The sequence below is a fragment of the Chiloscyllium plagiosum genome, unplaced genomic scaffold (genome assembly GCF_037043375.1).
Source record: "Chiloscyllium plagiosum isolate Xiang-an unplaced genomic scaffold, Cpla_swu_hap1 HiC_scaffold_6, whole genome shotgun sequence".
Taxonomy (NCBI): Eukaryota; Metazoa; Chordata; class Chondrichthyes; order Orectolobiformes; family Hemiscylliidae; genus Chiloscyllium; species Chiloscyllium plagiosum.
In genome coordinates this window covers 107,680,894-107,697,485 of record NW_028270144.1, presented here as the reverse complement: position 1 = coordinate 107,697,485, position 16,592 = coordinate 107,680,894, and the positions used below count along the sequence as shown (strand labels likewise).

The window sequence follows — 16,592 nt, the reverse complement described above, 5'->3', positions numbered from 1 at the left end:
AGGCTCATTATCCAAGTATGGCATCAAGGAGCCCTACAAAACTGTAGTTAGTTTTACTCAGGGAGGAAACTGGTTTGAATCATACCTAGCTAAAAGGAAGATTATTATGATTGCTGGAGGTCAGTTAGCTCAACTCCAGGACATCTCTGCAGTAGTTCTTCTCGTTAATGTCCTAGGCCCAATCACCTTCAGCATCTTTATCAATGACCTTCCTTCCATCTTAAGGTCAGAAGGTGGGGATGTTTGTTGATGATTATACAAGGAACTGTCCACATGCAAGGTAGGGTCAACATCAAGTTTGGAATGATAAGTGGCAGTAACATTTGCACTACGCCAGTGCTGGGCAGTGACCATCTCAAAAAGGAGAAAATCAAATTCTGTAGTGTCAGCATCCTGGGAAGTTACCATTGATCTGGAAAAACCATGCAGATGTTGTGACTACTAGAGCAGGCCACACATGCTCGGAATTCTGCAACAAGTAACTCACCTCTTGTCTCCACAATGCCTTTCCACCATCTACAAGGCACAAATCAGGAATGTGATGGAATACTCTCCACTTTCCTGGATGAGCAGCTCCAATAACACTCAAGTTCAGCACCATTCAAGACAAAACAGCTCGCCTGATTGGCATCCCACCAACCTTTACTCCCTTTACCACTAACGGACAATGGCAGCAGTATATACCATTTAAAAGATGCGCCTGAAGAATTCAGCAAGACTCTTCTCTAACAATACCTTCCAGACCCGCAACCTCTCATGTATTAGGATAAGGGCAGCAGGTACATGGGAGCACCACTCCTTGCAAGTTCTCCTGTCAAGCCATGCACCTTCCTGACTTAGAGCTGTTTCATTGTTGCTTTACTGGTGCTGGGTCAAAATCATGAAATGCTCTTCCTTACAGCATTGAGTGTTATTCCCTCTGCCATGGATTGTCATGATTTAAGAAGAATGCTCGTCACTCTTCTCAAGTGTAATTAGGAAAGGGCATTAAGTGCTGGCCTATCCAGCAATTCCCACATTGCATGAACTAATGGAAAAAGAAATCAGGGCTACATCGAGTTACCTGATATCTAGTTGTTTGCAGTGAGAACGCTAAAATTGGTCATCATGCCCATTGTTTCAAAGGGACAAAGTAGCAAATGTTGCTATTCCTCATCACTATTGAGTAGCAGTCACCTGTTTGAAATGAGTGAGAATGAACACTGGGTGAGACCTGTGCTGCCATCTTGGATAAAACACCAATACATGCATCTAGGCTTTGTAACAGATGACAGTTCCAGAATGGAACCGTCTGGAGGGTGCCTGCTGCTCAAGAGTCAATTTCACAAGAGGGAACAGGGAGCAAATTAACAACAGATGAATTCAAATATTAACACAGCAGAAAGATTTACTGCATTAGTCTGAATTTATCATAGTCTAATTTTCTTTCTTCTTTCATTAAAATTCTAACTTCATTTGTTCTATAGGTGGCTATCGAGCTTGTCGCTGACAACAAATATTTTACCAGTGCTAATGCCAGATTAGCTGTTTCTCCTAAAAGGACTTGTGCTATATCTAATCCAGGATCAAAACTTCCGGTAGAGCAACTCAAAGGTGTTGATGTTTGTCCAGTTGATCCCTGTCCTTTTCGTCCACTTGCCTTTAAATTGTCAAATAAAAGAAATGTTGAAGCTCATTTGAAACAAAGTCGTGCAAACTACATATCCAGACCGAGCTATCAAAATCATCATAATGCTTCCCCTGAATCTGCAGTGCAAAATTCAATAGAACAGTTTAATTTTTCAGTTGAAGAAGAAATGGGTTTTTTATTGCATGTTCTACTGATGGTGCCTGATGGAAAAGACTTTGTCGTGAGGGATGGCAGAATGCAGCAACAGGACAATATCTACCTAAAATGTAAGCTTTTCAGCACAGATGAGGCAACAAGATCTACAGTTAGCTGCAGCACAAGCTGCCCAATTTTCAACTTCTCACTGGTAAGTCTTTTTTTGAGAGAGATTAACAATTAATAATAGATTACATATGTTAAGATTTTGAATAAGACATTAAGAAAGGATCTTAGTTTTGTATTTACTACAAAGCATGGATGGCCAGTAGCCTAACAAAGAATGTGTACTGTGGATGGAGGAAATGAAAACATGTTTCTTAGTGTAATGTCTGATTACCATATGCCAAGCCATTTTACTATTTTATGTGATATGTTTATTTTAAACTAAAATTTGTCCATTTCCACTTACTGTGTAGAACAGTCATCATACGAGCCATTTTCATCTTCTATCTGCAGACCAAAAAATAGAAAAAACTCAAAACTTGGTCTTTGTGAAAGCGGATTGTAGACATGCTGAGTTTGCGCCCTTTAGAGAAAGGCTTCATTTGGCCCAAACTCAGCACATCTGCAGATCTGTCTGGATCTGCTCTGGGTCTGGGTAAGCTTTAGAAATAAAGCTTATTTCTAAAGGGCCCAAATGGACCTATAAGCTTCCGTCATTAGGATTTCACTATGCACTTAGTGTTCTGGATGTAGGTTTGCTTGCTGAACTAGAAGGTTCATTTTCAGACGATTCGTCACAATACTAGGTAACATTTTCAGTGAGCCTCCGGATGAAGCACTGCTGATGATTCCTGCTTGGCTTCTTTGGGTTGGTGATGTCACTTCCTGTGGTGATGTCATTTCCTGTTCTTTTTCTCAGGGGGTGGTAAATGGGTTCAAGTCAGTGAGTTTGTTGATAGAGTTCTGGTTAGAATGCCATGCTTCTGGGAATTCTTGTGCGTGTCTCTGTTTGGCTTGTCCTAGGGTGGATGTGTTGTCCCAGTCGAAGTGGTGTCCTTCCTTATCTGTATGTAAGGATACGGGTGAGAGTGGGTCATGTCGTTTTGTGGCTAGTTAATGTTCATGTATCCTGAGCACAACATTGGGCAAACAGGCAGAAAGTTAGCCACCAGGATACATGAACATTAACTAGCCACAAAACGACATGACCCTCTCTCATTAGTATCCTTACATACAGGTAAGGAAGGACACCACTTCAACTGGGACAACACATCCATCCTAGGACAAGCCAAACGGAGACACGCACAAGAATTCCCAGAAGCATGGCATTCCAACTGGAACTCTATCAACAAACACATTGACTTGGACCCCATTTACCACCCCCTGAGAAAAAGAACAGGAAATGACATCACGAACCCAAGGAAACCCAAACATGTAAGTAGAAAGCAGGAATCATCAGCAGTGCTTCGTCCGGAGGCTCACTGAAGATGTTATCTAGTATTGTGACGAAATGTCTGAAAATGAACCTTCCAGCTCAGCGAGCAAACCTACATCCAGAATCTTAACTTGAGCTACAAATCTTCTCAAAACTCACTAGCATTTAGTGTATTCCTACCTTCTCAGTATTCTACACTTCCAGTGCACTTATTTGTACACTGGACATCACTTTTTTTCCCAGTTTGACCTAATAATTAGAAAAGAGCAGATTATTTACCCACCCAGATCTCCATTGTGTCTGATTTTTTAAGCAAAGGATTTAGATGTTTCAGTAAGAACAGAGAAGATGGTAAAAGAGGGAGAAGTGTGGCATTGTTGGTCAAGGAGAGTATTATAGTTGCAGAAAGGATGTTTGGGGACTCGTCAACGGAGGTAGTATGGGCTGAGGTTAGAAACAGGAAAGGAGAGGTCACCTTGTTGGGAGTTTTCTGTAAGCCTCCGAATAGTTCCAGAGATGTAGAGGAAAGGATAGCAAAGATGATTCTCGAAAGGAGCAAGAGAGACAGGGTAGTTGTCATGGGAGACTTCAACTTTCCAAATATTGACTGGGAACACTATAGCACGAGCATTATAGATGGGTCAGTTTTTCCAGTGTGTGCAGGAGGGCTTCCTGACACAGTATGTAGACAGGCCAACAAGGGGCAAAGCCACATTAGATTTGGTACTGGGTAATGAGCCCGGCCAGGTGATAGACTTGGAAGTGGTGAGCACTTTGGTGATAGCGATCACAATTCTGTTATGTTTACTTTAGTGATAGAAAGGGATAGGTGTATACCACTGGGCAAGAGTTACAGCTAGGGGAAAAGCAATTACGGTGTGATTAGGCAAGATTTAGGAAGCATAGGATGGGAAAGAAACTGTAGGGGATGGGCACATTAGAAATGTGGAGCTTATTCAAGGAAAAGCTCCTGGGTGTCCTAGATAAGTATTTACCTGTCAGGCAGGGAGGAAGCTGTAGAGCGCAGGAGCCGTGGTTTACGAAGGAAGTGGAATCTCTGATCAAGAGGAAGAAGAAGGCTTATGTTAGGTTGAGATGTGAAGGCTCAGTTAGGGTGCTTGAGGGTTACAAGATAGCCAGGAAAGATCTAAAGAGAGAACTCCGAAAAGCCAGGAGGAGACATGAGAAGTTATTGGCGGATAGGATCAGGGTAAACCCTAAGGCTTTCTATAGGTATTTAAGGAATAAAAGAATGACGAGAGTAAGATTAGGGCCAATCAAGGATAGTAGTGGGAAGTTGTGTGTGGAGTCAGAGGAGAGAGGGGAAGCACTAAATGAATATTTTTCGACAGAATTCACTCTAGAAAACGACAATGTTGTCGAGGAGAATACTGAGATACAGGCTACTGGACTAGGTGGGATTGAGGTTCACAAGGAAGAGGTATTAGAAATCCTGCAGAGTGTGAAAATAGATAAGTCCCCTGGGTCGAATAGGATTTATCCTAGGATCCTCTGGGAAGCCAGGGAGGAGATTGCCGAGCCTTTGGCATTGATCTTTAAATCGTCATTGTGTACAGGAATAGTGCCAGAAGACTGAAGGGAATAGCAAATGTGGTTCCCCTGTTCAAAAAGGGGAGTAGAGACAATCCTGGTAATTATAGACCAGTGAGCCTTACTTCAGTTGTTGGTAACGTGTTGGAAAAGGTTATAAGAGATAGGATTTATAATCATCTAGAAAAGAATAATTTGATTAGGGATAGACAGCACGGTTTTGTGAAGGGTAGGTCGTGCCTCACAAACCTTATTGAGTTCTTTGAGAAGGTGACCAAACAGGTAGATGAGAGTAAACCGGTTGATGTGGTGTATATGGATTTCAGCAACGCGTTTGTTAAGGTTCCCCACAGTAGGCTATCGTACAGAATGCGGAGGAATGGGATTGTGGGAGATATAGCAGTTTGGCTCAGTAATCGGCTTGCTGAAAGAAGACAGAGGGTGGTGGTTGGTGGGAAATGTTCATCTTGGAGTCCAGTTACTAGTGGTGTAATGCAAGGGTCGGTGTTGGATCCACTGCTGATCGTCATTTTTACAAACGACCTGGATGAGGGCGTAGAAGGGTGAGTTACTAAATTTGCAGACAACACTAAGGTCGGTGGAGTTGTGGATAGTGATGAAGGATGTTGTAGGTTACAGAGAGACATAGATAAGCTGCAGAGATTGGCTGAGAGGTGGCAAGTGGAGTTTAATGTGGGCAAATATGAGGTGATTCACTTTGGTCGGAGTAACCGGAATGCAAAGTACTGGGCTAATGGTAAGATTCTTGGTAGTGTAGATGAGCAGAGAGATCTCGGTACACAGATCCTTGAAAGTTGCCACCCAGGTTGACAGGGTTGTTAAGAAGGCATACAGTGTTTTAGCTTTTATTAATAGAGGGAACGAGTTCTGGAACCATGAGATTATGCTGCAGGTGTACAAAAGTTTGGTATGGCCGCACTTGGAGTACTGTGTACAGTCTGGTCACCGCATTATAAGAGGAATGTGGAAGCTTTGGAAAGGGTGCAGAGGATATTTACTAGGCTGTTGCCTGGTATGGAGGGAAGGTCTTACGAGGAAAGGCTGAGGGACTTGAGGCTGTTTTCATTAGAGAGAAGAAGGTTGAGAGGTGATTTAATAGAGACATATAAAATAATCAGAGGGTTAGATAGGGTGGACAGGGAGAGCCTTTTTCCAAGTATGGTGATGGCGAGCTCGAGGGAGCATAGCTTTAAATTGAGGGGTGATAGATATAGGGCAGATGTCAGAAGTAGTTTCTTTACTCGGAGAGTAGTAAGGGTATGGAATGCTTTGCTTGCAACGGCAGTAGATTCGCCAACTTTAAGTACATTTAAGTCACCATTGTACAAGTATATGGACGTACATGGAATAGTGTAGGTTAGATGGGCTTCAGATTGGTATGACAGGTTGGCGCAACATCGAGGTCCGAAGGGCCTGTACTGCGCTGTAATGTTCTATGTTTGTTTGAAGCCGTGAAGAGTGTAATAAATCTATGCAAACTGATGCCCTGTTGGGTCAATAGGATTGATGGCAGTTTAAACCAGACTGTGATTGGCGACTGAAACAGAGAAGCTGAAGATGCTCTTCTGCTGTAGACAGAAACAGGTTTGAAGATAGTGACACTTACTGGTATGAGTGTATCCGAAAACATCCTTTATCTGATAAACAGTTGGTTCCGGTGTTTCTAGATAAAAGATATCTTATAATTTATAGAAATATAAATCTGCAGCAGTTAACTATCATTTAAAAGCAAAGAGTGTAAGAAGTAAAAATTAGGCCATGAAATTGAGTTGACCAGCGCAGCCTGTTATATGAACTGTACTTCATTATTGATAATTCATTTCCAGAACTATTTGAAGTTTTGGGTATGCTAGTTTCACCTTTTTCTTTAAACCAGGTAACTCCAATCACATTGACTCCCAGATTATTGGAGAGGATGAAGAATAACATGATGATTATAGAGGTCTGGAATAAAGTGATTAACACACAGCAGGAGAAACTTCTTGGCCTTGTGAAGCTACCTCTACATCAGTTTTATATATCTTTTAGGTAAATGATATAGAGCATATGAAATGGTACTTGTGTTAAAATGTACCACACAGAGTGATGTTACTTTAGATGCATTGAAACATTCGGCTATACATCATTGGTTTTTGAAACATTACACTACCTGCTAACCCTCCTACAACATTATTGTAAGTTGGAAATGTATTCACCTGGTTATGGATCAGACCAGACCCCCCTCAAAACATTTCAAGAAAGTAGTCCAGACCCTAACTTTGCTCGTTGTTTTAAGCAGGTGTATGGTGGATATTTCAGCAGTGATGCAGCTGGCCCAACCACTTAGTTTTAAACAAAACAGAATTTACTTTGCAAGATTACCAAATAAAACACAAAAGAGAACAGAATATAGAATAACCCAAACAGATTATCCCAACTTAATGAAGCTGTTCCAATACTTGCAACAATTCCCATAAACACCCCTTTGCAAAAAAAAGGCAATATCCAATACAGTTTCTTACAGGAGAGATGTCAGAGAGAGGGAGGATCAGCATGGACCTGCTTGTTTGGGTCCAGCAGTTTCATAACAGAGTGCGTGCTAAAACGAAACCAATCAGAAAAGCTGAGCTGGGAGAACTGGCCACTCCCCTTTCATTGTACAAGAGTTATTTTAAAACTTTAAAGCATTCACAAGTAGTTAAACCAGGCTTTCGGAATCACTGCCTTTATAACCTCGCTGAAAAGAATGTGTGCAAACTTAGAGTAGAAGGAAGACGTTGTAGCATACAGATAAGGAGAAACATCTTCAGCCAGAGAGGCTGTGAAGGCCTGATAATTGAGTATATTTAAGACTGAGATAGATAGATTCTTGAGTATCAAGGAGATCCAGGGTTATGGGGAGAAAGTAGGAGAATGGGGTTGAGAAACTTATTAGCCATGATAGAATGGCAGACCAGACTTCATGGGCTGAATGGCCTAATTTCTGCTCCTTTGTCTTATGATCTTAAACATTTTAGTTTTCAGCTCTGATTTCTCACTTGTGAGGAAGGTCTGAACTTTTTATCCACTATGATTGTTTCTTCATGTTTTGTTTAAGTTTCATAATTTTACTGCATTCTTCAGAAATCACACAACTTGGCTATATGCTTTGCATAAAAATAAAAATCTTTGCTGCGTAAGTATAGAGTACATGTGAAAAGATTGGAGTGAAATTTGGGAAGTCACTGTTTAACCTCCAGCTTAATGAGAGAGTACACTCTTCAGGCAAGCATGTAGAATTCCTCTGGGGTGAGGGAGTCCAGAACTAGAGGGCATAGGTTTAAGGTGAGGGGGGAAGACATAAAAAAGACCTAAGGGGCAACATTTTCACACACCGGGTGGTACGTGTATGGAATGCGCTGCCAGAGCAAGTGATGGAAGCAGGTACAATTGCAACATTCAAAAGGCATCTGGATGGGTTTATGAGAGGTTTATGAATAGGAAGGGTTTGGAGGGATATGGGCCAGGTGCTGGCAGGTGACACTAGATTGGGTTGGGATATCTGGTCGGCATGGACAAGTTGGACTGAGGGTCTGTTTCCATGCTGTACATCTCTATGACTATGACTATAATCTTGTAGAATGTAGGTATTTGATATGCATTATTCATGTAGCGAGTTCCCAGTTTGAGTAAAAGAAATATCAAATAATTTCTAGGTGTTAACGTTAAAATTGGGAAAAAAGCTATGAGCAATAACTAGAAGGAACTTACGATGATAGAAAAACAAAATTTGATGTAATTAAAATATTTGAATCATTTGATGTCTCCATTAAACCCCAAACAAGAAATTACAAGTGATTATTTTCGTGTGTAGTTTCTTGACCATCCGTTGACTGTCTTGTTAATTTGGTATTTAAAAGCTTCTAAGTTTTTGTTTGTTATTTCAATGTGGTAAATGAAGGCTAATGACAGATTTGGAAAAATGTAATTGATCAAAGCTGTGGTTGCTTTCTATTTGGTGACCATTGATTTTTTAAAAATTTTTTTTGCAAATCAAAAGGGATCCCAAGATTTCACATTTATTGCTCCAAGCTCAATATCCCGTGGTTGCTGTGGACAGCTACATGCCAATGATGGATGTTTTCACAGGCAGTCAAAAGGGCAACCTTCGTGTTCTACTAGCAATGGGAGAAGCAGACCAAATAGCAGCACTTCAGAAATTGAAAAATGATGAGGGAATATCGCTTGCTAGTGTGCAGCAGATACCTCATTTTCTGGATCAAGTGCTTTCAGTTCCTTCAAAGGTTTGATTGTTATGATATTAGTTAATTTGTGTTGTAATGTAGTCAAAAGCCCACGTGACCTTATTTGCTTCAAGACCTAAATAAACATTTTGTGCATGTGAATTTGTGCCACTTTCTAAAACCTTGTCGAAATTAAGTTATTATATTTGTAGTCTCTGACCTGTAACTATTGAGCCAAAGTGTAGCTAACACAATGAAAGTTATTAGTGTGAAGAGATCCATTTGTTTGTGAGTCACTTTGCCTTGTGATGTGCGGAACTCTGATTACCGGTAACTCACGCTTTCTCCCAAAATAAAAGAAAATTGATTTGTCATTCTTTCTCATTTCACAGATAAGTTTTACTATTTTGTGTTAGCAAAACCTCATGACTGCTTTTTTTAAATTTAGCTCCATATAAAACTCAACACAGAAGAGTAGAATGAAATAGCACCTTGGAAAAGTTGTTACACCACTTAGCTTTCATGCATTGTGGTGTTAGTCACCTTTCTCCAGTGTCATCTCACCACTTCTGTGTTAGTGTGCAGATGAAACCGCTTCATGTCAATTAATCCACACCCCACCTAATGCCAACCAGTTGCATTTCACCAAGACATTAGTTACCTTGAATTGTTGAAGTAATTACACTGAGAGAAACTCCTTGTCTGTATTCTTCATGCACATTCTGTCAAATGTGGTGTAAGCACCGTAATAGGTTTAATTTGCTAAATGTGTACGAAGCTTTTTTAAGGTTTAAAGATATAATTATGTCATATTAACATGTACTTTCTCAGTTGGACAGAAAGGAGACAAAACAACTGATAGAACATATATTTGAGATAAATGTGATGCAACTTAAAGGATTGACTCCTTTGCAATCCACTGTCTGGGGAGAAGCAGACTGTTATGTACAATATTATTTCCCAACTCAAGATGTAAATACAATAACTGAGAGAGTACCATTTGGAAATGGTAAGTACTTTTATATTCCGAAATGCTTATTTCCAATTTGGACATAGCATAATACATTTAAAATTTTATAGCACTTGTAAATAAATTGTAAATTCGGGGAAGAAATTGCATTAATGGAAACAACACTGGAACTTCCCAAAAATGTAAAACAAATGATCAAACACAAGATGTGAACTAGAAGGGAGTTTATCAATAGTTTTTTAAAACATTACTGTCACAGAAAATTTAATTATTCTGTAGAATTGAGGCCCTATTCCTGTGCCATTACCCCTGGAAACCCCAAGGGCATGTTCCCATATCTGTGTGCTGCCTCACTATTTGCAGAAATGAGTTTAGGTTTCCATATACCTGATGATGCCCACGCTCTCTCTGTCCAAGACCCCTCCCATATTTCCCCTAGTGCACTAGGTTGCTGTTATCGTTGTGTTTTCTGTTTATTTTTGGCCTTGCAATAGCTGTAACTTGAGTCAAGCACTATGAAGACTGAAGCCATTATTTGAGGCATTGTCATAAGTAACTGTTTAGCCTCTGGTAAGAGTGTGCGCTCTTCAGGTAAGCACATAGAATTTACCTTGGAATGATAGAATGTAGGTTTTTGCTATTTACTATTCATGTAGTGAGTTCCTAATTTGTATAAAAGACATAGCAAATGACTTGAAAATAGATTTGCTGGTAGAAGGAATTTAAGATAACTGAAAAAAAATGTAATTAAAGTATTTGGTATGTTTGATGTAGTTAGTTCTTTGTTTGGGAGTTAATAGAAATAGGTTTTTGTATTACTATTGCACTCGCCGGTTAGTTTGGTGTTTAAAAACTTCCAAGTTTTTTAATTACAGAATTGTCTGGAACCTTGACGTCATTTCTATCTCCTCTTTGGCAATTATCTCATTTCCCTTCCAACCTTAAACCCTGCTGGTGCGTCATTCCTTTCTTTGCTGACCTATGTTGGATTCTGGTCCCCCACACCTCATAACTTAACACACATCCTCTTATTTAAGTTCTTCTTAGTTTTACGTCTCATCCTTGTAGCCTTTTTTTAATTCATTCCTGGGATAAGGGTGTCGCTGGCTATGCCAGCAGTTATTGCCCTTCTGTAATTATGCAGAGGACAGTTTAAGGTTGTTGTGGGTCTGGAGTCACATGTAAGCCAAATCAAATAAGGATGGTGGTTTCCTTCCCTAAAGGACATCAGTGAACCAGATGGATTTTTCTGACAATCGACAATGGAATCATGGTCACCACTGAGCCCAGATTATTTTTATTGAATTCAAATTCTACCATCTGTCGTGGGTTCAAACCCTGGTCCCCAGGATATTATCTGGGTCTCTAGGTGAATGGTCTAGCAATAATAACACTAGCCAACCGCCTCTTCCAGATCCCTACTAGCACAATTCAATAGATTTACTCTTCATATACTTAACACTGATCTTTTTTGCATCAGCCTTGCTTTGTTCTACTGTTGTCACACTGTTGTTCAGTCACCATGGGCCTCCTTCATAAAACCCATTTGCCTCTTAAGTGTCTCTCCTCATGTAAAAGTTTCCATGAAACTCACTTCTTTGACCAGGTAAGGCAATGACTTCATCATATTATTGCTAGACTATTAAGCCATAGATCCAGGAAATGTTCTGGGGACCCAGATTTGAATCCCAATACACAGATGATGGAATTTGATTCAGTTTAAAAAAAGGTGGTATGATAAGTTCAAGTTGACAATGAAACTATTGTCAGCTATCAGAAAAATCTATCTTTAGAGAAAGAACCCGCTGTCCTTGCTGGGTCTGGCCAACATGTGACTCCAGACCCACAGCAATGTGGTTGACTCTTAACTACCCTCTGGATAATTAGAAATGGGCAATAAATCCTCACCTGGCCAGCAACACTCATTCACTATGAATAAATACATCTTTGATCGTTTGTCCTAATAGTACCATCTTTGCCTTGGTTTTGTGTCAGATTACAGTTCTGCAAAGCACCTTGGCTTTTTTTTGAACGTTGAAAAGCTATTTAGATACAAATTGTTATGTGGTGATAGGGTGATCTCATCTTCTGAGCAAGAAAGTGGAAATGAAAACTCTGTAGTGATTCAGGTCTAATAGTGGAAATTGCAGATTTCTGTGGAGGTTGAACGAGATCAGACAAACAATTTATCTCTTCTCTGCTGTATCAACCTTTGAAATAGTCTGGAAGACTACTCAATTCTGTCAAAATACTGAGGTTGCAAGAAGGCCCACCACCACCCTCTTGGAGCAACTTAGGAGGGACAAGAGACATTTTTCTTGCCAGCAGTATCCACTTCTTTAGAAATTTTTAAATAAAAAATAGCTGCTGTATTTTTTACGCCATCAGTTATAGATTCATTACATGCAACTTATAAATTTAAATTGTTTTGTGCAAATGGTTTCATTGTGGTTTCATTAGTGGGCGGCACGGTGGCTCAGTGGTTCGCACTGCTGCCTCACAGCGCCAGAGACCCGGGTTCAAATCACGCCTTAGGCGACTGACTGTGTGGAGTTTGCACGTTCTCCCCATGTCTGCGTGGGTTTCCTCCAGGTGCTCCGGTTTCCTCCCACAGTCCAAAGATGTGCAGGTCAGGTGAATTGGCCATGCTAAATTGCCCGTAGTGTTAGGTAAGGGGTAAATGTAGGGGTATGGGTGGGTTGCGCTTCGGCGGGGCGGTGTGGACTTGTTGGGCCGAAGGACCTGTTTCCACACTGTAAGTAATCTAATTAATTTAATCTAATCTAATTATTAAGATCTTTAATACTTGTGCCCAGATGTTCTGGAAAGTCAACTTCTACATGAACCCAAATCTGAAACAGGTTCGTGTGTTTAAATACAATGGTGATTAATTCCTGCAGTTAAATTAAACCATTTTTTGTACTCATTGTTTTGCTACAGACATCATCTTGAAGCCTTTTCGAACAGCAACCACATTGTGTGTACCAGATCCTCTGTTTAATGACTGCCAAAATCATTCTCTTCTCATCCCACTGGACCTTCCAGTTCAGAAGATACTGCTGAATACTTGTTCAAAGCAAATGTTTGGAGAAGGCAGTGGCATTCAGTTTGAAGTTTGGTGTAGGTAAATGCTGAAACCATAGAAATAAGTTGATCTTATCTAGCAGGAAAATAGGATGGAGACTCTGTGAGATGTGTCATCAGCTGCATTAAATTTAAAACTACTTTAGACTAAATGTGAATCCGTATTCATCTTTGTGTTAATTGCTGAAAGGTATTATGTTGCCAGAACATTTAGGCCTCTAGTCATCAGATCAAATGCAAGAAGGCTAAATTTGAAGCAATCATTGCAATTTATACTACAGGAGAAAAGGGTCCTTATCCTTAAGGATCAAAAATGACTTGCAACCAATCCAGTTGGATGAGCTTTGCATAAACTGATATGTTCAGATATGTGATCTGCCACAAGAGAACTTTGTGGGAAGCTAGGGAAATGATTGCTCGGCCCCTTACTGAGATATCTGTGTCATCAATAGCCATCGATGAGCTGCTGGAATACTGGAGTGTGGCGAACATGGTGCCATTGTTTAAGAAAGGTGATAAGGACAAGCCAGGGAACTATAGATTGGGGAGCCTGACGTCTGTGGTGGGTAAGTTATTGGAAGGGATTCTGTGGGATAGGATTTGGAAATGCAGTGATTGATTAAGGACAGTCAACATGACTTTGTGCTTGGGAAATCGTGTCTCACTAACTTGACTGAATTTTTTGAAGAAATGAGAAAGAAGATTGATGAAGGCAGCGCGGTGGACATTGTATGGACTCCAGTAAGGCATCTAACAAGGTTCCACATGGTAGGCTGGTTAGACCCCATGGAATACAAGGAGAACTGTCCATTAAGATACAAAATTTGCTCAAAGGTAGGAGTCAGATGATGGTGGTGGAGGGTTGATTTTTGATTGGAGGCCTGTGACAAGTAGTGTGCTGCAAGGATTGGTGCTGGGTCCACTGCTTTTTATCATTCATATAAATGATTTGGATGTGAATATAAGAAGTGTGGTTAATACAATTGCTGCTGACACCAATATTGATGATGTAGTGGACAGCGAAGAAGGTTACCTCACATTACAACAGGACCTTGATCAGATGGGTAAATGGACTGAGGAGTGACAGTTAGAGTTTAATTTAGATAAATGTGAGATGCTGTATTTTAGTAGGGCAAATCAGGGCATGACTTATACACCTTAATGGTAAGGTCCTGGTGAGTGTTGCTGAACAAAGAAACCTCGGGGTGCAGGTTCATAGTTCCTTGAAAGTGGAGTCGCAGGTAGACAGGTTAGTGAAGAAGATATTTGATGTGGTTGCCTTTATTGGTCAGTGCGTTGAGTATAGAAGTGGGAGGTCATGTTGCAGTTATACAGGACATTAGACAGGCCACTTTTGGAATACTGCATTTAGTTCTGGTCTCACTGCTATAGGAAAGATGTTGTGAAACTTGGAAGGATTCAGAAAAGACTTACAAGGATGTTGCCAAGGTTGGAGAGTTGGAGCGATAGGGAGAGGCTGAATAGGCTGGGACTATTTTCCCTGGAGCATCGGAGGTTGAGGGGTGACCATATAGAGGTTTATAAAATCATGAGGGGCATGGATAGGGTGAATGGCCAAGCCCAGGGGACAGGTGGGGGTAGATAGTGGTATAATAGTAATGTCGGTGGACCAGAAATCCAGAACTCCAGGCTTCTGTCCTTCTTTGAGGGAGTTCCTGAAACAGTTCTGTTGTATTCTTGGAGTTTCATGCCACTAAGGAGCTCCATGTAGAAAGTTACTTTGGAAGTCTGCTTAAGGCTGGTTTTGAGTCATTAGTGCCTCAAAGCTGAACAAGTTGGCCTGGGAGAGGTGTTGCTGTTGGATCACTTTTCTTGCCACTGATTGGTAAGTTGACTTTAGTGGCACCATTGCCATGGAGTAAACAACGGGGAATTATTGTCCTTTCAAGTTCCCTGATGCAAAAGGTACAAGTTCCAAAGAAGGACTTGAAATGTTCTTTCTTTCCATCTCCACAGATGCTGCCAGGCCTGCAGAGTTTCTCTAACACTTTGGTTTTATTTCAAGGTTTGAGCATATTCCTTTCGCTTACAGGAAACTGTGTATGTGGCCACTGGCTAGTGTAGATGGCCCACATTGCAAATTTACCTGAATATATTGAATTACCTTACAAAAAATTGTGGATAGTTCAAAATTTATTTCCCTTCCCAAATTTGAACTGTTGTACTCTGTGATGTTGGTAAATCCATGATGTTATAGAGAAGGAAATTCCAGGTTTTTGACCTAATGAGGAAGGAACAGCAGTTTAGTTCCAAGTCAGGATATTGTGTGGCTTGAAAGCATTTGTAGATAGTGGTGTTCTCATGTGCCTGGTCTGTTGCCTTTCTCCCAGGTTATAGAGATCTTGGATTGAAAAGTTTTGCAGTGCACCTTGTAGATGATGCAAGCTACTAGCATTTTCCTGTGTAGGGGCAGTGAGCATGTAAGGTGGTGGATGGGGTGCTGATGAAATGGGCTGCTTTGTCCTAGATGATCTTGAACCTCTTGAATGTTGTTAAGAGTTGCACTTCTCTCAACAGGTGGAGAATATACTATCACACTCCTGACTTGTTTTAAGTAGATGGCAGAGAGGCTTTGGGGAGTTAATTTAATGTGAAGTTGGGTAACAAACTCATTTTATTCTCTCAGGTATTATTACCCGAATGTTAGAGACCAACTTGTTGCCAGGAGTGTCCTACCTTTATCAAAGCTGTGTGCTATGGTAACTATGCAACATCGCAAGGAGGTTGGAGTTCAAATGTTTAGTATTCCCCTAATGCCTAGAACAGAAAATGTTGAAGGACATCCTGTGCGCTCCACCGGTACGTGAAATATTTTTATCTTTTTATTTACATCAGAGGATTAAGTACGTAGGTGAACCGATCGATATTAACTGCTTTATAACATTTAGTGAAGCTCTGTCATTCAGGGAGGAATGTTGAAACAAGTTGCCTATATTAACCAATCTAGAAAGTTAACTTGACCAACAGCTTCGTAAAAGCTAATGCATAGTTCCAAAAGCTATCAATGTAAATTCTTTAATTACCAGCCTGTGACCTGATATTGCTGAGTTACCTGTTTAATGTTGAGGAAAACAGTTCCTGTTCCATGTGTGATGAAACAAATTGTTGACTGTGTTTTTCAATTAAATCGCATTTTCTAAAAGTTAAGCTGAGACATCAAATAACCATGCAACTCTTATTTTTAATATCTTGTTGTAGACTACAAAGCTTGATTTTCTGAACGCAAATTTCATGTTGCAACATGGAGAGAGTATAATGTAATTTACCTCGAATATCATGTAATTCTTTCACATGTGTTGCAGGCTTATTGGATGTTAGTGTAAAATATAGATGTTCAGTGCAAACAACTGAGGATGCCAGGGAAGGTATCGTAGCATCTCATGCTGTGTCCCTTTCAATAAAGCTCCTCCGGGCTTCAGGGCTACAAGCTGCAGCAAGGTGAGGAAAATTAAGTAATATTTCATGGATCTGATATTCACTTATGATTTTATTGGTGTTAAAATTTAAAATGGGATTTTTGCTTCATGTTAACAATTA

The 16,592-nt window shown here is 40.4% G+C and overlaps 1 protein-coding gene across 6 annotated transcripts in view; it reads left to right on the top strand.

Annotated features, from left to right (window-relative positions):
• Nucleotides 1–16,592, top strand: part of c2cd3 (C2 domain containing 3 centriole elongation regulator) — a 222,277-nt gene that overhangs the window by 59,499 nt on the left and 146,186 nt on the right. For all 6 annotated transcript variants that reach the window (XR_015757475.1, XM_087988324.1, XM_087988325.1 and 3 more), the window contains 7 exons: nucleotides 1,467–1,976; nucleotides 6,655–6,806; nucleotides 8,797–9,040; nucleotides 9,812–9,989; nucleotides 12,891–13,074; nucleotides 15,682–15,854; nucleotides 16,358–16,493. Coding sequence is in view for 5 of the 6 variants with exons in the window: in XM_087988324.1 (XP_087844450.1) it covers nucleotides 1,467–1,976; nucleotides 6,655–6,806; nucleotides 8,797–9,040; nucleotides 9,812–9,989; nucleotides 12,891–13,074; nucleotides 15,682–15,854; nucleotides 16,358–16,493 (1,577 nt within the window). In the remaining variant the exon portion in view is untranslated. The remainder of the gene's footprint in view (nucleotides 1–1,466; nucleotides 1,977–6,654; nucleotides 6,807–8,796; nucleotides 9,041–9,811; nucleotides 9,990–12,890; nucleotides 13,075–15,681; nucleotides 15,855–16,357; nucleotides 16,494–16,592) is intronic.